General features: G+C 40.9%; 1 protein-coding gene across 2 annotated transcripts in view; it reads left to right on the top strand.

The window, feature by feature from the left end:
- The first annotated feature begins 2,796 nt into the window (after positions 1-2,796).
- The window catches only part of AKAP10 (A-kinase anchoring protein 10), an 85,060-nt gene continuing 66,542 nt past the window's right edge, over positions 2,797-21,314 (top strand). For both annotated transcript variants that reach the window (XM_047089641.1, XM_047089640.1), the window contains exons 1-3: positions 2,797-3,013; positions 13,399-13,446; positions 18,529-18,711. In XM_047089641.1, coding sequence (XP_046945597.1) covers positions 2,926-3,013; positions 13,399-13,446; positions 18,529-18,711 — 319 coding nt within the window. In that variant the 5' untranslated portion in view covers positions 2,797-2,925. The remainder of the gene's footprint in view (positions 3,014-13,398; positions 13,447-18,528; positions 18,712-21,314) is intronic.

Below are 21,314 nucleotides of genomic sequence, written 5' to 3'. Positions count from 1 at the left end.
ACCTCACTGGTTTGTTGTAACTGATACAACTGGTTTAAAAAGACCGTGAGGAGTCCCTGAAAATTAGGAATGTAATTAACAGAATTCCTGCTGGTGAAAATGTATTTTGTTTTACATGTAAATTAAAGTGGCTGTAACAAAGTAACTTAGAAATGCAATGCAGAATATCCGTTTGCCACAACTGGGTATTCAGGTGAGTGGAATACCCTTGCTTATTTTTATATTCTCATTTTATCCTAACTTTATTCACACGTGGATCATCAAATTCTTACAGATTAAATGATAGTACTCTTAAAGCTTCCCTAAGCGTATAAACACTTTAATGGGTGATGATTCAGAAGGCATCTGTACTGCTAGATATTACTCATCACCTCTTATTTGCCCAATAAATAGACACCCCATGCTGGAACATTGGCTAAATGGGTATTAGCTGGAGGTGGAAGAAAAGAGAACAGCAAGTGATATAAACAAATAGCTCTGGAGTCAGACTGACAGTGATTGAAATTCTTACTAGCCTGTGCTCCCTGGGTAAGTTACTCTGAGTCTCAAGGTCATCATCTGTAAATTGGGGGTAATGATATTAGGCATCTTACAGGGTCTTTTGCGGGGGAGAAAGTAAAGGATGAAGTGAGATTGTGATTATAAAGCACTTGGTACGTTGAGAGCACATAATAAGTACTTAAGAAATAATGACAGCTATTATCACCTGACTGGTGCCTGGAGGAATAAAGGCAGCTCCAGAATTTCTGCTAGGAGGGGCTCAAGAGCAGTCATCACACTGGAAGGTGGGAAAGGACACTGCTTTGACATTGATCCCATGCTTAGGCGAAGAAAATGAGAAAGGATTGGAGATTTACAGGGATTAGAGAACGATCCATCCCAACCATCCCCACCACTCTGCCCACATTCCTTGGCACTGCTCCTGTTCGGTGATATTCAGGGGATTTCTTGCACTCCCCCTTCTGTCCCATGCAACTAACCAGTCAACAAAGACAAAAAGCCGCTGCCAACAAAGGATTGAACTCACAACAAGAAGGGAAAGGGAGAGGGGCACTGTGTTTTCATGCCAAGTGTGTGATGCCCTGTGCTTATACCTCTCCTAGATACTGCTTATTCCCTTTATACAGATTGTACCCCAGACCCCACTCCCGCTTGACTTCAGACAATCCCCATTTCCAAGGAGAGAGGGGCAAGATCTTTGTTTTTATTGGCCACAGACAGCAGATCCCACCGCCCACCGCCTCCCCCCCCCCCCACCTCTGAGCACAGGCTCCTTTCCAATAGCCCTTCAGATCCCGGGAGGACACTGCCCCAATTCCTATGCAGCCTCTGTTGAAGCCTGCAGGAGTCAAACGGACATCCATTCTCAGCACCAACTCAGGTGGATGATACACTCAGGCAACCAGAGTCTAGGCCAGTCTCTCCTGCTTCTGCCTGAACACACTCTCTTTACTCAGGCAGAGGCTGGATCTTTGCCTCTAGAGGCCAACTCCCTAGATTTGAAATCCAAGGTTCACCCCTAGTTAGCTTGTGACCCTAGGTAGGCTATTTTTCTGTGCCTAGTTTTCCCCACACCAAGACAGACTCCAAAGACTATTATTAATCTGCAGGGTTTGGCACAGTAACTGTTCATAGAAAACTTTCAATAAACATCAGGTCTGATTACCTTACGGGCCCTGGACCAAAACAAACCTATTAAGTTGCTCTAATTATATGGTGAAAGACCCCAGTTTCTGGTTATAGTCTCAACACTGACACTTAGTAATCTCAGACAAGTTGGACTTCTTTTCGGCCCTGTTTCCCCAACCATCACACGATGGACTTCACGGATTAAACAAAAAACAAAACTCAGTGAACATTTATTGAGTGCTATCTTCCAGGTTCCTTCCCCAAAAGAGGACGTACAATTATTAATCAGGCACTGAGCACACTCACCCAGTGGTGAGGGACACCGAGGGATAAAGACTTGTTTCATTTAGCTCTGCTTTTAGGGACGGATGCTGGGCCAGAAGTGCATGTGAACAAAGCTGGATGATTCACGAGTTTGCCTTGTAATTACTGGCGATGCTTTTAAGTTACCCTTTCAAACTTGAGCATTTGCAGGGATTTGGTTCTGAAAATAAGCCCACTTCTCCTTTTTTTACTGCCGAGGTCACTGTGACTGAGAGAGGAGCCACATAAAGCAGGTCATGCCTCCTCTTCCCCTTTCGAGGAACCCTGACCCCCGGGAAACTACGCGACCAGGGAGGGGAGGGGGGTCCTGCTCTAGAGCAGGACCTGGGGGTGCAGGGCGAAGCCGTTCCGACCGGCCAGTGCCTTTCAGCCTAACTGGAACCGAGAAACAGGAGGGGCTAAGCCAGAGCGTGGCAGTGCCGGCCTCGCCTCGTACAAGGGCATGCTCTGAGCGCCCACGGCCGCGCGCCCCAGACCTGAGGCGCCGCACCATCCAGCCCCGGGTTGGGGAGCGCTCCCGCTCCGGGAGGGTCAGCTTTGCGGAGACTAGGTCTGTCCCGCTCCACCCGGGGCTGCAGCCGGGCACCACCAAGCTGCGCCGGGGTACCGCCGCAGGTCCGGGCCACCGAATATCGGAGAAAGCACACGGACAGTAACGCCGTCCGTCCCGGCCACCCGGTATCAGTGAAAGGGCACAGACCGCACGCGCGCAGGGTCACGTGAGCGGGGCGGGCGCGTGCCCCCGCATCCACGAGAGGAGGCGGGGATGGGGGCGGGGCCGACAGCGCGGCCTCCCGTGAAGCCTCGCGCGGGGAAGGACCGGAACTCCGGGCGGGTGGCTTGTTGATAATATGGCGGCAGGAGCTGCCTGGGCTTCTCGAGGAGGCGGTGGGGCCCACACCCGGAAGAAGGGTCTCTTTTCAGGCTAGTGCGGCGGCCGCTGCGGACCCGGAAGTCCGGGCCGGTTGCTGAATGAGGGGAGCCGGGCCCTCCCCGCGACAGTCCCCCCGCGCCCTCCGCCCCGACCCGGGCCCCGCCATGTCCTTCTTCCGGCGGAAAGGTAGCAGAGGGGGGCTCCGGCGGGGAGCCAGGCCGGGCCTCAGGGGCGGCGGTGGGGCAGGTGGGCCTGCACGGGCTTCCTCCCGGGCGGCGGCGGGGCCCTCGGCCTCCGCGCAGACGCCCCCTGCGTGCCTCGCTTTGCTCCCGGACTCTGCAGGGAGGGAGAAGGTGGCTTCCTCGCGCGAGGTCAGGGGAATTGTCTCGCTGGTCCGAAAGTGTTTGCCGAAATTCACACAAGTTAATGCCTGTTTGCGTAAAAACAGCCTTCGCGTTTGTGTATGTGTGTGTGTGTGTGTGTGTGTGTGTGTGTGTGTGTGTGTCTAAACTGTGAATCAAAAAAAAGGAAATTCCTTTAGTACCTTGTTAAGGAAGTCTCTGACTTTTCAGAATACTGAGGGTTTTATGTGTCAAAGCAACATGTGAAAATGTTTTCTTCAACTAGTGCTGTTTTCCAGATTCCTCCTTTTTGGGGGGGGAAGGGGATTCTGCACTTCCTAAAATAACATTACTTATTGCTAAAAGTTCCCTAATGAAAGAAACTAGTTCTTTTGATGACTTAGCAAGTCTAACTACTGGGACGCTCACTCTGTAAACTGCTTATATTTCTGATTTTCCGTTTTAATAGCTGCCCAGTTTTTAAGTAGAGGCAGCTTAATTTTGATCCTGGATAAAGTTGTTGTGTCATTAAAAATATATATGCAGAATGAACAAGTGTAGGTCATTTTGGATGATGGTGGTTCTTTGAATTCTTGTTATTTAAGAGAAAATGTACCAGAAAACACACACACACACACACACACACACAAACACAAACCAACAACAAAAAGCAACACTAAAACCGGAACGTGGATTCATATGTCTGCTCTGCTACTGCCTGTAACCTGGGACAGAAAAGTGTTAACCCACTTTTTTCTCTTCTCTCAACTGAGAATTAGATGATTCGTAAAGGCCCCATTCAGCTATGAATTCAAGAATTCCTTTTAAGTACACGGCCGAGTTTTAGTAACTGATGTCATGGGGTGAGTGAATGAAGCTGTGATGAATGAATGCAGTGCTGAATGAAGGAAACCTGTGAAATGGTACAAGGAAGCTTTGTTGATAACATACCTTGGTATAGTTAAAAGCTCTAATTTGTTTGACAGTGTTTAGTTTAGTTTTGTTTTTGAAGGGGAAAGAAAGCATTCTGTGTATAATGAGGCAAATTGCATGTTGCATAATAAGACTGCTGTCTCTATTCAACATTTGAATGTCTGCTGCTTGCCAGGCACTGTGCTAGGCCCTCACAATTAAGCCCTGAACAAGACAAAGTCCCTGCACCCATGGAACTTATTGTCTGCTGGGGCAGACGGACAAGAAATTTCTCTTTCTTATGTATGTGTGTTTACAAATTGATAACATATTACGGCAGAGAGAACTGGAGAGAAGAAGCATATTTTGGTTTGAGGATAGAGAAAGGCCTCAGCAGGTGACCTTGAAACTCAGAGCTGAGGGATCTGTAGGAGGTCACAGAGGGTAGGGAAGAACACTTTAAGCACAGGGAATAGCATGTTCAAAGGTTGTGAGTCAAGAAAGAGTCTGGTGCCCTTCAAGAAAGGAAGGAAGGCCACTGTGCCTTGGGCTTAGAGAGGTAGACAAGATTCAGAGCTTTGTAAGCCATAGTTGTTAGGTTTTATTCCAAGTGCAGAGATGATATTATTTAAACATTTTTAAAGAGGAGTGATTTGGTCTTATGTTATAAAAAGATCATTGTAGATGCTTTTTGCAGACTGAATGTGGCAAGAGTAGAAGCTGGAGATGCTTCTGTTTAGGGATCCCATCCAGTCTTTAAATACCACCTATATGCTGATGACTCCTGAAATTTACATCTCCAGCTTGAATTCTCTCTCCTGAATTAAGAATGGTATATCCAACTGTCGGTCCACTTTATACCTCTACCTAGTAGATATAGGTATATCTATTAATAGAAATGACAGACTAACACATGGATCTTTCACTTACTATATCTAAAATTTAACTCCAGATTTTTTGTCACCTCAATAAATTCCATTTCTGGCCTTTTAATTGTTCAGGCTAAAACTTGAGTATATTCTTGAGCTTCTCTTTCTCTCCTACTCTGTATCTACATCAAATCTGCTAGATCTATCCCAGAACATATCCAAATTCAACCTTGTCTCGTTATCCCTGATCCCTGGTCTAAGCAGTCATCTCTTTAGATTGGGCAGTTAAGGAAGTCCTTAACATCTTCAAGGATGTCATTCAAATTTCAGCTTAAATGTTAAGAGGAAGCCGGTTTTATGAAAATCAAGAACGGAATTATTTTTCTGTAGATTTCAATTTGGTTTCCCTTCCCTCCTTGACCCCTATGGTATATTTTCAAATTGCATTATGCCACATCTCTTTTCAAATTTTTCCTGTGACTTCCTGTACTTGGCCCTCCTTTATTGAGGTCCCATTTCCTGTGTTCATCTCCTGCTTTCCTTTCTCATCACTGTTCCGTTTATATTGACCTCTTTGTTGTAAAATACATTCCCACCTCAGGGCCTTTGCACTTACATTTTCTGTCTGGAAACCCCTTCCCACAGATACCCACTATTTGTTCCCTTGTTTCCTTCAGGTTTTTGATCATTTGGCATCTTAGTGAAGTTTTCTCTGTCCATCCTGCTTTTAACATTGCAGCCCCCAGCCCCTGCACTCCTATCCCCTTGCCCTACTTTCTCTACAGCATTTATCACCATCTGCTTTACTATGTGTTTTATGAAGATGGAAGCTGAGTTTTGTTCGTGGTTGTATTCCCAGGTTTAGGTCCAGTGCCTGGGATATAGTTAGGATTTTAGTAAATATTTGTTGAGTAAGTGAATAAAACAAAAGAAAAATATCAGCTAGTAAAAAGTGCTGTGCTGGGAATTTAAACTGATGTGGGAGTAGATCACAGGATGACAATTTGTGTTCAGATAATAAAGGAAGGCTTGTCTGGGAAGATGGTATTTAGATTGAGATCTAAATGAGGAGAGGGAGCCAGCTTCACAAAAGATGAAAGGGACTGCATTGTAGCCGGAGAAAACTGGAAGCACAAATGTCCTGAGGCAGGCATGAACTGGCTGTGTTTAAGGAACCAGAAAAAGGCTGGAACTTACTGGGAATGGGATATGTTTTGGAGATGGAGCTAACATGACTTGGAGTGAGTGGAATTGTCTTTTGGAAGTTGTGAGTTGATGGCAACTCTCAGACATCCATGGGGTATGTTGAGGAGGCAGTGGGATGTACGGTTCTGTAGAGATCACCTAGAGAATACCTGTAATATGTGAATTCGTTACGTTGAGAGGCTATAACAGAGACACTGAAGTGTAATGGCTCAGACAAGAGAGATTTTTATTACTCTCTTGAGTGTAATGGTCATTGGGTGGCTTTGCTTCACAGTCATTCAGGGATCGTTTTCTTCCCATTTTGTTACAGCTCCTTCCCTTAGGGTATGGTCTCTTCTATCAAAGCCATGTCATAGCCCCTTCTGTCTGTCCTCAGTCTTCTGACCCGTGGTAAGGAGGAAGGAGCAGCTTTAGCCAGAAAGTGGCACATAGCCACTTCTATTCATATTCTATTGGTGAGAATTTAGTCGTATGGTCATAGCTAACTGCAGAGGCTCCTAGGAAATGTAAAGTAACTAGCCAGTTATGTGCTAGGTTACAGCCCTCTTGCCAAGAAGAGGAGTGATCATGAATTCAGTGACCATGGTAGCATTTCCTGCCATACTGTAGACAAGAAGGGAGCCTAGGTGAGAGCTCTGGAGTTAATCCAGCTTTTAGAAGTGAGATTGAGAGGGGCGCCTGGGTGACTCAGTCGGTTGGGCATCCAACTTCAGCTCAGGTCATGATCTCACATTTTGTGGGTTTGAGCCCCGTGTCGGGCTCTGTGCTGACAGCTCAGAGCCTGGAACCTGCATCGGATTCTGTGTGTCCCTCTCTCTCTGCCTTTCCTCTGCTTGCTTTCTCTCTCTCAAAATAAATAAACATTAAAAAGTTTTAAAAATGTTTAAAAAAGTGAAATTGAGGAACATGAGCCATTGACAAAGGAGAATCAAAAATAAAATGCCAGTCATATAGGAGTGCGATGTCATGGAAGCTAAAAGAAGATAATGTTTCAAAAAGAAGGGAGTATTGTGTTGAATGTCACTTGCAAGATCAAGATAGAAATAGCTACTCAGTTAATGTGGAAGTAATTGGTCACTTTAAGAGTAGTATCAGTGGAATGGGTTGAGGGGAGAATGTGAAGTGTGGAAAGTAGCAAGAGTAAAACTAAAAAACACCTTTTCCAAGAAACTTTGCAGTGAAAAGGAACTAAAAGGGGCTTTTGGGTTAAGGGATTTTTTTTTTTTTTTAAGATAAAAGATGTCAGAGCACGTTTGTATGCTGATAGGAATGATCTGGTAGAGAGGAGAAAATGATAGAGAAGAGAGGTGTTAATTTGTGGGAGTAAAGTTCTTGGGAAGTCCTAAGAGGTAAGATTAAAGCCTGACTATACCAAGATTTGGTTAGGGTACACTGCTGTTGGGAATTGCAATTGTAGGACCACTTGTATAAAGGTCAAAAACTTTCAAACAATGCTTTATATGGTTTATGGATACGTAAATGTATTTAAAGAGTAAAAATATGGTTGGAAACAATAAATGTTCAATTTATGAAATTATTTCCATAGGGAGAGGGGGAATGAGATCAGGGAGAGACTTCAGTTGCACCTGCATGTTTTATTTCTTTTGAAAATTTTTTCTGAAGCGAGTACAGCATAATGTTAAGATTTGAGAAGACTGAGTGTTGCTCAAACCTGAATGTTATTCAAATTCTAGTATTGTCTCTGTTTTAGATGTTTCATTAAAAGAATATATAGAAACAAAAAGCATAGTCAAAATAAGGTGGCTGAAATAAACCTACAAAGATCAGTAGTCACGATAAATATAAATAGACCAAATTCTAGCAAAAAGCTATATAGCTAAAAGATAAAGCAATTGGATAATAAACCAAAATCCAACCATAAACTCTTTACTGGAAACACAACTAAAGCATAAGAACATAGAAAAATTGAAAATAAATGGAAAGAAAAAGCAGACAGATGTTAACCAGAAGAAAGCTGTGTGCAGATGGCATACTTTAAAGCACAAAACATTATTAGGGCTAAAAAGGTCACTACATTATAGGATGAACACAGTACTAGGAAAATAAAATTCTGAACTGCTTTGTACCTATTATCAGTCTCAAAATACAGAAAGCAAAATACAGAAAATTACCAAGAGAAATCAACAAATTAATAATCCTGAAGTTTTAAGAATGGTCTTCTTTATAAATCAAGAGTAGTAATCACAATAAAAAGAAATGGGCTGCCCCAGACAGTGAAGAAATGGTGATTTATAGACTGGATTCCTGCTGTATACTACTTAAATAAAAATAGGATCATGAGAAGGTTAAAAGTAAAAGGATGGGAAAATATATTAGAGATATAAGACAAAAAGAAAGCTAATATAGTCTTCACAGGAACACATACACAAAAAAAAAAGGGAAATTTAAGTTTTGGGAAGGAGGGGAACAAAGGAATTCTAATTCCCAGATAACATGTTTACCTACATAGAAAATTGAAGAAAGTCTACACACATACTATTAGAACTCATAAAAGAGTTTGGCTGGGTTTTTAAAATATATGCATTTATGGGGCGCCTGGGTGGCGCAGTCGGTTAAGCGTCCGACTTCAGCTCAGGTCACGATCTCGCGGTCCGTGAGTTCGAGCCCCGCGTCAGGCTCTGGGCTGATGGCTCGGAGCCTGGAGCCTGTTTCCGATTCTGTGTCTCCCTCTCTCTCTGCCCCTCCCCCGTTCATGCTCTGTCTCTCTCTGTCCCAAAAATAAATAAACGTTGAAAAAAAAAATTTTTAAATATATGCATTTATATGTAAGTATTTAAAATTCACTTGTATCACTGTATGCCAGTAAAAACAAAAGACTGAAATCTTTATGGAGTTTACAAAACCCAATTGGACAAGAATGGAGACCTAAATAAATGGAGAGGTATACTATGTTCATGGATAGAAATACAGTACTGGAAAGATGTGAACTCTCCCAAGTTAATCATTAAGTAAGTCAGTGCTGCTTTAAAAACTCTCATGGAGGTTTTAGGATCAAAACAAGTTAACCCTGTAATTAATATGGGAGATAGTTTCAAGAGAGAATAAGGTAGAGGACTTGGCCCTGCCAAAGTCTGATTATATGGTTAGGTAACTAAGACAATAGACTTAAATGCTCAGAAACAGACCCATGTATGTATGGGAACTTAGTATACAAAGAATTTCCGTTCATTTGGGAAAGGTTGGACTAATCAGTAAATGATGCTCATTATTCCTCTGGGAAAAGACAGTATTTTCTACCTCCTATCATACACATCAGGGGTCAGCAAACTTTCTGTAAAAGACCAGATGGTAAATATATTTGTTAGGCTTTGCAGGCCATAGAGTCTCTTGTCTCATTCTTTCCTATCCTTGTAGCCATAGATAGTATGTAAATAAATGGACATGGCTATGCTAAAATAAAACTTTATATAAAAACCTAGGGGTGGGCCTGATTTGGCTCATGGGCTGTAGTTTCCCAGTCTCTGATAAATAAATTCCAGGTGGATAAGAACCCAGAACTTTAAAAAGCAAAACTTGAAACCATAGGAGAAAATATAGGGGGGAAATCTGATTTTGGGGTAGGAAAAGATATCTTTTTTTTTTTAATTTTTTAATGTTTTTTTATTTATTTTTGAGACAGAGACAGAGCATGAACGGGGGAGGGTCAGAGAGAGAGGAAGACACAGAATCCGAAGCAGGCTCCTGACTCTGAGCTGTCAGCACAGAGCCCGACACGGGGCTCGAACTCATGACTATGATATCATGACCTGAGCCAAAGTCGGACGCTCAACCGACTGAGCCACCCAGGCGCCCCAGGAAAAGATATCTTAAACAATAAGACAGGAAAATACAGTCCACATAATGAAAATTTAGCTAATTAAAGTTTAAAACTTCCATGCAATAAAGTTTTATTTATTTGTTTATTTTTTACTTAAGTAATCTCTACACCCAACATGGGACTCAAACTCACGGCCCTGAGATAAAGATCATGTTCTTTCCACTGAGCCAGCCAGGTGCCCAAAGCTTCCATACAGTAAAATATACATAAGGTATTTGCAACACAAATGATTAGTATCCAGAATACTATGGCATTCCTACCAATAAGTAAAGGATGAAGGACATGAATAGGCGGCCCATAAAAGAGGAAACCTAAACAGCCAATAAACATGAAAGGTATCCCCTCAAAGGAAATCAAGGAAGTGAGTTCAAAACACCATCAAGTGACATTTGAAAAATTTATATAGCCACTTTCATTAAAAATACCCATCATTGGTTACCTAACAGTTCCCTTTCTAGTGTATTATCCTGGAGAAATTCTTACCTATATACGTTGGAAGACACATACTAGATTGTTGATCACATCAATGTTTGTGATCATGAAAACTAGGAAATAAAACTTAAATGTTTATTAACAGGAAAATGGGTAAATAAAAGTGCATTTTAGGAATGAAGCAGCTAAAGTGAATGAACTAGAGCTACATGAATCTACTAGAATTGCATCAGTATGGACAAAAGTGAAATTACGGAATGGATACAAGTGTCAGATATGTATTGAAAAATACTATTTATGTACTTTTAATTTTTTTAAGTTTATTTATTTTAAGAGAGACAGTGTGAGCGGGGAAGGCGCAGAGAGCAAGGGAGAGAGAGAATCCCAAGCAGGCTCCGAACTGTCAGCACAGAGCCCAATGCAGGGCTTGAACTCATGAAATCGTGAGATCGTGAGATCATGGCCTGAGCTGAAACCCAATGTCAAGTGCTTAACCGACTGAGCCACCCAGGTGCCCCTATGCAATTTTTATTTATTTATTTTTTCAACGTTTTTATTTATTTTTGGGACAGAGAGAGACAGAGCATGAACGGGGGAGGGGCAGAGAGAGAGGGAGACACAGAATCGGAAACAGGCTCCAGGCTCCGAGCCATCAGCCCAGAGCCTGATGCGGGGCTCGAACTCACGGACCGCGAGATCGTGACCTGAGCTGAAGTCGGACGCTTAACCGACTGCGCCACCCAGGCGCCCCTGCAATTTTTAAAGATGTACAGAATAATAGCATTTTTAAAAGTCATTTGTAGGAATAGTCTAAAAACATACAGGGCAGTAAACATCCAATTCAGGACCAATTTATCTCCGGGAAGGGAAGAAGGGCAATGGGATCAGGTAGTGGTTCATAGGATCCTTTAACTATATGTATAATATTTCAGGGGAGGGAATAGGTAAGTCAGACCTCTAATATTTGGCGAAGCTGGATTGTGTGTGTACTTTTATGTTTGAAATATTAACTAGGAGATTTGATTTGTAAGGTGAGAATGTATTGAGGGTGACGGAAGTGGAACTGTGAAGATATATTTTGGTGGTAAAGTCAGTCGGTCTTAGAAGTGGTTTGGGTGTAGGAGGTAAGAGAGAGGCATGTTAAGAATGACTTCCAAGGGGTGCCTGGGTGGCGCAGTCGGTTAAGCGTCCGACTTCAGCCAGGTCACGATCTCGCGGTCCGGGAGTTCGAGCCCCGCGTCGGGCTCTGGGCTTATGGCTCAGAGCCTGGAGCCTGTTTCCGATTCTGTGTCTCCCTCTCTCTCTGCCCCTCCCCCGTTCATGCTCTGTCTCTCTCTGTCCCAAAAATAAATAAATGTTGAAAAAAAAACATTAAAAAAAAAAAAAAAAAGAATGACTTCCAGGTTTTCGGCCCGAGAAACTGGGGTGATCGTGTCATTCATGAGAGAAAAGACTGAGGTAGAATAGGTTTGGGAAAAGATGGTACGTTCCGTTTTGGACTAGTGTTATTCTGGAAGATGACAGGGAGATGGTTAAATTTAAGGTCAAAAAGGACTTAAACTAGAAATAGAAATAGAGGATTCACAACTTACATTTGGTATTGAAAGCCTTAAGAATGGGTAAGCTCAGCCAGGAAATACATATGTGTATGTAGTGAAAAGAAAAGGTGCTCAGACCCTTTCCCTGAGAAACTCCCAGTGGGCACTTGGAGAAGTTGGCAAGGCGGTAAACTGAGAAGGAGCAGCTGGAAAACCGGGAGAGTGGAGTGCTATGGAAGCCAAGACAAGTTCACGTTTCAAGTGGGAGATGTAGTCAGTTGGCAAACGCCGTGGTGAGGGCTGCAACCCAGTCCCTTCTGCATTTATTTCCTTGTTTGATCTTCCTAAGAGTAGTGATTAGTACCTGCAATGATCTTGCTTATATTTGTCCGTGTTGGTCTCCACATTCATGCATGTAGACTTCTTGAAGGCAGGACTGCTCTTTTCTGAGCCAGGAGCGTATCTAGCACATTCGAGGCACTCAAATAACTTGTTGACGGATTAATTTATCAGATACTGCGAGAGCTAGTTATTTCCTGCTACTGGTGTTTAATGTTTAAGAGCATGAGTAGAGAGATGGTCACATTTTGAGATTTCTTATTTTGATTGGCTTTTCGTGGTGAGGTTAAAGAAAATTTAATGTTGAAAAAAAATACAAGAAAAGTAAGAAAGGTTAAAAATAGTCTTAGGTTAGATCCTGTAAGAGTTCACACTTTGCTTAAGCTGCCATGTACCTTCCTTTCTTGGATATTATATTACTAGCATACTTGCAGTACAATTTCTACTGTTTCGTGTAATGGAGAAGAAACTGTATAGCTTTTTAAGAGAAATTGTTGGGCCTTGATTGAGTTTTAGAAGTTTAGAAGGTAAGTTTAGAATGTTTGTATTGGATACTGTGAGGGTAATACACAAGAAGTAAGATAGGAGATACAAAGAACTCTTTTCCTCAGGATGTATCTAGTAGTGGGCATCTTTTAATAATATTAGTTAACATCCTAAATTTACTGTGTGCCTGTTACTCTCCTACACCCTTTACAAATATTTATTTTTTTCACCCACGGCCCTCTAAGATAGGTGTTATTACTGACCTAATTTTATACATCAAGGAAATTGAGACCCAGAGAAGTAACTTGTCCAGGATCACATCGCTGTGTAATAAGTGGCAAGCTAGAATTGGAACCCAGGTGTTCTGCATTGTCTCTCCGTAAGCACACTCCGTGCTTGTGCTCTTGAATGAATGATGTTCAAAGGTCACTTCCTTAGAGAAACTTCCCCCGACAATTGTCCTGCCCTGTCTCCCTCCCAAGGCACTTATTCTATTATTGTACAACTTTGAATATTCATCTGTTAGAATAAAGCTTGTCTAATTTTTACAGCATATAGAATGGATCTTTTCGACTGTGAAAGTTGCTCACGATGCTCTTTTATCTTCTAGTGAAAGGCAAAGAACAAGAGAAGACCTCAGATGGCAAGTCAATTAAAGGTGAGTTCCACGTCATTCCATTGTATTAAAAAGTGATGTGTTCCGCATCTATAGGCTATTGAATCCTGGTATCTTCCCCCTTCTTTTGCCATTATTTGTCTCTGTCTTCTTTTATAATTAGGGTTGTGACTTATTTCCTTGTTCAGCCTATATACTTACTAGCACATGGTAGGCTTTTTACTAAGCGCTTGTTGGCTGTCCTAGTGATACAGTAAACCAGTCCTTATTAATCACCCCTTTGATTATTCCTAAAAGCAATTAGTTGTCTTTCTATTAAAAAAGCAAAAAGCGAAAAATACTCTGAACCGAGCTGACAGCTAAGTGAAAGAACTACCACTTCTAAGGCTTGGTTTTCTAGAAGTGTGGATGATCACAGCTTTAACTTCTCTGTTACTTTGGATGAATGGTCTTAAAATTTATTCAGAGTACTTTATTGTAGTCAATATATTGCCCTTATTTATAGGTTAGAGCATGCTTTTTTAGGTTGTGATCCCTACTATAGTTTTGACTGATTTCATCATGTCCATGTACAAAGATTGGAATGGAAGATTATGATGGAAATTGTTTCTATAGCTGTTACATGTAAGTTTCTTAAAGAAAATTTATTTACGTGAAATTTGTAGATTGCTGCTTAGATTTTTCTTTCAAATGTTTGTTATGTAGCTAGCAGTGAGTATTAACTGTATATGATCAATTTGCCAGAGAGACTGATTATAACTTAAGAGATTTGTAAAATTAGGGAAAAACTAGGGTAGCTTGCAGTCTTATTTTCTGCTTATTTCTGATAATTTAAAGCCAGTTGGATTCCACATTTGTTCATACTGCCCTCCTCAAGCAAAATTTGATTGGCTTCAAGCCCTTAGCAAGCAATGTGTGTGAAGACAAGATCTGATTGTAGAAGGAATAGACTTTGATGTCTCAGGCACACAGATCTTCTACTCTAAACTCTGCTACTAACAGTATGACCTTGGGAAGTGACGTAACCTTTTTCGGTTCTTCGTTGCAGAATGAGAGAACTGGCCTGCCTCACTAAGTCTATATGAGGCTAAAAAGTTCCATGTTCATACTCTGTGACAATATATAATCTGTGCTTACCTGACTTACCTTGGAAAATACAGAAGCAAGACAGGAAACAGGCCCTCACGAAGTTAGCAGTCTGATTAGAACTTAGATGCAGAATAGTAGCATATACCCCAACATACTAATAACTACCATTTCTTGAGCACCTGTTGTCTTCTAGGCATTAGCCAAAAAACTGCGGCTGTAACAGTGAACAAAAAGGACTTGGATCCTGTAGTCCTTGAACTTATAGATTGGTAGGGGAGAGGCATGTTAATCAGGTGATTCCACAGATGGCATGGGCTAGAATCTGTAGTGATGGAAATAAAGTGATCTGGATAAATCAGTTTAGAGCTAAAATGGATAGAACTTTGTTACTGAATAAATATGAGATGTAAGGGAAAGGGAGGTTTAAGGTTGACACCTACTTTTCTGGTTTGCCCAACAGTGAGACCGGTGGAGAACCAGGTTGGGAAATTATATGTTCAGTTTTGGCATGTTGGGTGGGAGATACTTTGGAGACATTTACATATATTTTATGCACACAGTAATTCTAGAGTCTGAGTTTCCATCCAGAGGTGAAAGTGATTTTCTAGAGTCTGGCAGACCAAAGTTGAAATCCTGCGTGTTGAAACAAATGACTCTTTACCATCTCATTGACTTCTGGCAAAGTATTTAACTTTTGTCTGTGTCCACATCTCCAAAATGGGGAAAATACTGGTCCTGCAAAATTGTTGTGAGAAATAACGAAATAACGTACCCCCAAAAACGTCTATGAAGCAACCCGTACTGCATTGGTAGCTCTTGTTTTCTAGTTTTAGCAGGAGAGGCCCTCAATATTTTGACTTCGTTAAATGAAGTGCTGTGAGGAGTTCAGAGGAATTTGAGATCAGCAAATGGTTTCTGGAGTGTAGGGAAGACTATAGAAATGGGACTTAACGTATCTAAAAGTTGAAGAAGAAGGATTTGAATGAAAGAGGCGATTTTGTCTCTTTTTCTCCTACCAGCGCAGCTTCCTGTTTCTTTGGGTATATATTGGGCAGAGGGACCTTCATTCAGACAAGTAAAGATATTTTTACAGAAGAGTGATATCCATTATGAGGGCCATGAAGACCAGAAAAGAGAGTTGAGACAGAAAAATAGGGAGCCTGCAGGCTATTGAACAGGATGTTGATGCTTTACATACAGTATTTATGAAAGGTTAGTCTGAAAGCGTTTTGTAGGATGGAGATCCTAGAAGTTCTTTTACTGTAATGCAGAAAGGCCTATATTAAAGATGTGGTGTTGATAATAAACAGACAAGTAGATGTTTAAAGATCTTGAAGGAAAAGTCAACAGATCTTGGCAGGTAAACACATAGAGCAAAAAAGAATGGGTCCAAGATTTTGAGCTTTGGAGACTTGCAGATTGAACAGAGACAGGGAAATTGAGTAGGAGATTTAGTTTGGAAGAAGATGCAGTAAGTTTGATATTTGGACAAATTGGTCTTGATATGGTAAAGTCAAAGTGAGAATAGCTAGTAGTAAGTTATTACAGATACAGGATCAAAGCCCAGATCAAAGGACAGGTCTCAGATACAGGTCAGGGGTTCTAACCGGGGTTCTACTACCACACAGGTACAATCTAGGAGCTGTTGCTGGAGGTCCAGGGCATGAGTGAGACTCTCCCCTTGAATCCGCCAGTTACTAGTAACTCTCTTTTTAAATCTCTTTTAGATATCTGTTTAGGTTTTAGATACTTATTTTATTTAGAGATTTGTTTTACAGGTGTATCAGGGTCCTCACTTAAGTTTATTTGGGGGGGAAAAAAGAGCGTGTTTACGGTTTAAAAAAAATGTTTGAAAAAGATTGCTGTAGCAATAATTTGAGGTTTGAGAATAAATGTTGTTTCTAGCAGGAAGAATAGAAGAACAGAGAACCTCAGGAAGAGGGGGTCCTGAGGAGTCATGGAAGGAGATCATATCTGACACAGTGGACTAATAAATGTGTTCTAAGGGCTTGAAAGGGAGGCACAGATAAAAAAGATATTTTCTGTAGAAAAGTAAATTAAGGAGCACATAGTACCATGGAAACCGAAGGAAGGTAGACTATCTGGAAGCAACATCTAAAATAAGGGGCGCCTGGTGGCTCAGTCGGTTAAGTGTCCGACATCGGCTCAAGTCATGATTTCACCGTTTGTGAGTTCGAGCTCTGTGTCAGGCTCTGTGCTGACAGCTCAGAGTCTGGAGCCTGCTTCAGATTCTGTGTCTCTCTCTGTCTCTGCTCCTCCCCTGCTTATGCCCCGTCTCTCTGTCTCTCTCTCTCTCTGTCTCTCTCTTCCTCAGAAATAAAATAAACATTAAAAAATAATAATAAGTCAATAGTTCTAATAAGAAAGAGGAGAAATAAATAAATTAATAGCATTTTGTATCATTATATACATCTAATAAGGAAACCATTAATCTTACCCGTTCTTACAGAATGTTATTTGTAGTTTGTTATCTATACAAAAAACCATTATTGTTTATAAACTTGCTAAAATGATTTTGCTCTCTTCAATTTATCGTGAAAGCAAAACAAAAAACAAGACTTGATTCTAAAACTGAAAAAAATCTCTTGAGGACAACTCCATTTTGTAATTCTCCCAACTCTTGTTGAATGACTGGTAAATATAGGTACCCGACAAATAGGTATGGACATTCATGTTCTTACCTGCTTTATCCTATTTATCAAAATGTCTCGAAGAGTAAGAGAGTGAATTACAGTATGCTGTACTCTTCATAAGAAATGTTACCTGGTATTGCTCAGAATCTGTGGGAACTGTTTGCTGAGATTGAGGAGTGCTTATCTGTTGGCAGTGTAGTAAAATAAATAGTGTTGGTGGCTACAAGTTTAGTTATCTAAGAGTATTTATCTTGAGGGTGTGGGGTATGGAATGCTACGTGACCTGTATCTCTTCTATCCTTCTCACTGTAGCAATGTGCTAAACCAAAACTTCTTCAAAACCTTGAATAAGAGTCATTGATGTTTGGGGGGATAGCTAGAATTTTGATCCAGCTGTGTAGCAACAAGGTCACAGGATTACTTTGACAGTATTATAATATTGAGTTGATTATTTCCTATTAATAAATAGGTAACTAGTCTCTTTATTCTGATGTCAATAGGATCTTTCTTCAGACTACTAAAGAAAATATACTTTGTGAATAAAAAAATTGTTTTTTAATGTTTATTTATTTTTGAGAGAGAGAGAGAGACAGAGCGCAAGTAGGGGATGGGCAGAGTGAGAAGGAGACATAGAATCTGAAGCAGGCTCCAGACTCTGAACTGTCAACACAGAGTCCAACACGGGGCTCAAACTCATGAACCACAAGATCATGCCCTGAGCCAAAGTCAGATGCTTACCTAAGCCACCCAGGTGCCCCTATTTGTGAATTTTTTAAGTGTGCTTTATGTTTAAGCAGCTTGAAATTTGATTAGAAATGTTTTTTATTAAATAGAGAAATTTGTTACCCAATTAAAAAGTAAAATAAGGGGCACCTGGCTGGCTTAGTCATTAGAACATGTGACTCTTGATCTCAGGGTCATGAGTTCAAGCCCCATGTTGGGTGTGGAGCCTACTTAAAAAAAAATGAGAATAAAAGGTAAAAGTAATATAAGCGTTCTGAAGAGTATTTTCTGGTTCTCCCCCTATTTTGTTTTAGTTTTTTGTTCTTTGGACAAAAAAGGATTAAGGAATTGAAAAGGGTCCATATATCAATGTTTCCTGGCTTTGGCACTTTCTATCATCAGAAGTTCTCAAAGCTCTCTGTTTTCAGTTTCGTTTTTAGCACAGTATTTTGAGAGTTTTAAATAATAATAGGACATTTCCTTCCAGTTTTCTGCCCCTTGATTGATTTACCTTTCCCCTAAGTATTTTTGAGTGCATACCTAAGAGAGGTGTTAACAAAATTTAATTTTTAAGGTTCTCTTAAAGCCCTTTTATGAGACAGTTTTAGATGATCAAATTGCGTTTAACTTTTAACCATTTGTTTTTGAAAAATTACAGCTTCAATATCTGTACATTCCCCACAAAAAAGCACTAAAAATCATGCCTTGCTGGAGGCAGCAGGACCAAGTCATGTTGCAATCAATGCCATTTCTGCCAACATGGACTCCTTCTCAAGTAGCAGGACAGCAACACTTAAGAAGCAGCCAAGCCACATGGAGGCTGCTCATTTTGGTGACCTGGGTAAGTGACTCACTTTTTGTTAACTTCCAATAGAAGGAAGGATTTGAGTGTAATATGTGAAACTCTTGCTGGAGGATACTGGAATTACAATTGGAACAGGCTTTGAAAAAACGTATTTAAAATAACAGCTATAAGTATAATGAATGGCACTCTATTGTGTTCCTGTAAGTATAAAATGTGAAGCATTCTCAGTAGAAAAATCGGCCATTTTCAGAAGAAATATATTTGGCTACTAATTATGTGGAAAAGATGCCTCACTTCATGCATACTCAGGGAAATGCAAATTTAAATAAGTTCCCCCAACACATGAGCAAATATTTAAAGTTTGATAATTTGAATGTTAATGTAGATGAAGAGAAATGGCCACTCCTATTTAGTGGAAGTATAAATTGGTGAAAATTTTTTGGAAGGCAGTTTGGAAGTATTTATCAAAATATAAAATATAAGATCTAGCCCTCAGATATATTTACATATATGCAAAGAGATGTATATCCAAGTATGTGTGTGTTGTTTGTGATAGCAAAAAAGCGAGGAACAAGGTAAATATCTGTTAATGAAGAAGCAGTCAAGTTGTGGTATACCTGTATTTGAAATAGTGGGTAGCCATTTAAAAATCTGAAGATAACATAGAGAAATATCTAAGGTGAAAGTTAATTTTTTTTTTTTAACGTTTATTTATTTTTGAGACCGAGAGAGACAGAGCATGAACGGGGGAGGGGCAGAGAGAGAGGGAGACACAGAATCGGAAACAGGCTCCAGGCTCTGAGCCATCAGCCCAGAGCCCGACACAGGGCTCGAACTCATGGACCGTGAGATCGTGACCTGAGCTGAAGTCGGACACTTAACCGACTGAGCCACCCAGGCGCTCCTAAGGTGAAAGTTTAAAAAGCAGGTCGCATAACTGTGTGTAGTAGGATCCCTATTATGTTAAAATAGCTTCTCTTTCTCCCTTGTCCCCCACCCCTAAAGATAAGGAGATTGATGTTTTCTGAATCTTTGTCACCCAGATTTCTGCACTTATAAAAATTGCATATCATGGTATCACAAATTGAAAAAACAATCCCATGAATAAATTGATGTCTAATAAAATTAATCCCTCTTTTGCCATCTTCACTTAACATTAGTGTTTATTCAAAGGTGCCAAAGTATTTATGATGGGTCGCACTCAGCAGTACATTGCAAACAACATTTGTATTGGTCACAAAATAAAATTGTAAGTTTTACTGGATTACTCCTGTGTTGCTGGTGAGAATGTGAAATGGTACAGCCACTCTGGAAAACAGATTGGCAGTTTCTTATAAAGCTGAATATGCAGTTACCATATGACCCATCAGTTTTACTCAGCATTTATCCCAGAGAAGTAGAAACTTACATTCACATAAAAAACCTATATACCAATGTTCATAGCAGCTTAAAAGCCAAAAACTGACTGTCTTTCCACAGGTGAGTGAATGTGGTTGAATAAACTGATACATCCATGCCACAGAATACTACTCAGCAATAAAAAAGAACAGACTATTGATATACCTAACAACTTGGATGAATCTCGGGGGAGTTAGGCTGAGAGTCAAAAGCCAGTCCCAAAATGTTATATTTGTGTAGTATGATTCCATCTGTATAATATTCTTTTTTTAAATGATTTTTAAAAATTTATTTTTGAGAGAGCGTGTGTGCATAAGTGGGCAGGGGCAGAGGCGGGGGCAGAGGATCTGACTGAACCACCCAGGCGCCTCTGTATAATATTCCTGAAACGACAAAATTAGAGAAATGAAGAACACGGTAGTGTTTGCCAGAGGTTAGGAACAGAGGAGGTGGTTATAAAAGGCCATATGAGGAATCCATGTAGCATTGGAACTGTTGAGTATCTTGGTGGTTACATGTGATAAAATTGCATAGAACAAAGTACATGAGTGAGTGCAGGTAAAATGGGAAATCTGAGTAAGATTGGTGGATTGTATCAATGTCAGTACCTTGGTGGGATACTGTACTGTAGTTTTGTAAGATGTTACCATAGGGGAACCTGGGTAAGGGGTACATGGGATCTCTATATTGTGTCTTACACTTTTTTTTGAATTTACCATTATCTCAAAATTAAAAGTTTAATTTAGGGGTGCCTGGGTGGCTCAGTCAGTTGAGTGTCTGACTTCAGCTCAGGTTATGAGCTCACGGTTTGTGAGTTCGAGCCCTGCATTGGGCTCTGTGCTGACAGCGCAGAGCCTGGAGCCTGCTTTGGAGTCTTTGTCTCCTCCTCTCTCTGACCCACTCCCGCACCCGCTCTGTCTCTCTCTCTCTCTCAAAAATAAGCAAACATTAAAAATTTTTTTAGAAGTTTAATTTAAAAAATTGTAATTCTAGGGGCGTCTGCATGGCTCCAACTCTTGGTTTCAGCTCAAGTCATGATCTCACTGTTTGTGAGTTCCAACCCCGCACTGGGCTCTGTGCTGACAGCGTGGAGCCTGCTTGGGATTCTCTCCCTCACTCTGCCCCTCCCCTGCTCTCTCTCAAAATAAATTAAATAAACTTAAAAAAATAAAATATTGTAAGTCTCGTAAAGGGTCAGGATTTTCTGAAGTTCATGAAAGTGATGTTGACCAAGATGCCCT

Source organism: Lynx rufus, unplaced genomic scaffold (genome assembly GCF_022079265.1).
Source record: "Lynx rufus isolate CCGP_SWC_20201006 ecotype Redwood Valley unplaced genomic scaffold, mLynRuf1.p SCAF_28, whole genome shotgun sequence".
Taxonomy (NCBI): domain Eukaryota; kingdom Metazoa; phylum Chordata; class Mammalia; order Carnivora; family Felidae; genus Lynx; species Lynx rufus.
This window is presented reverse-complemented; position numbering and strand designations above follow the sequence as displayed.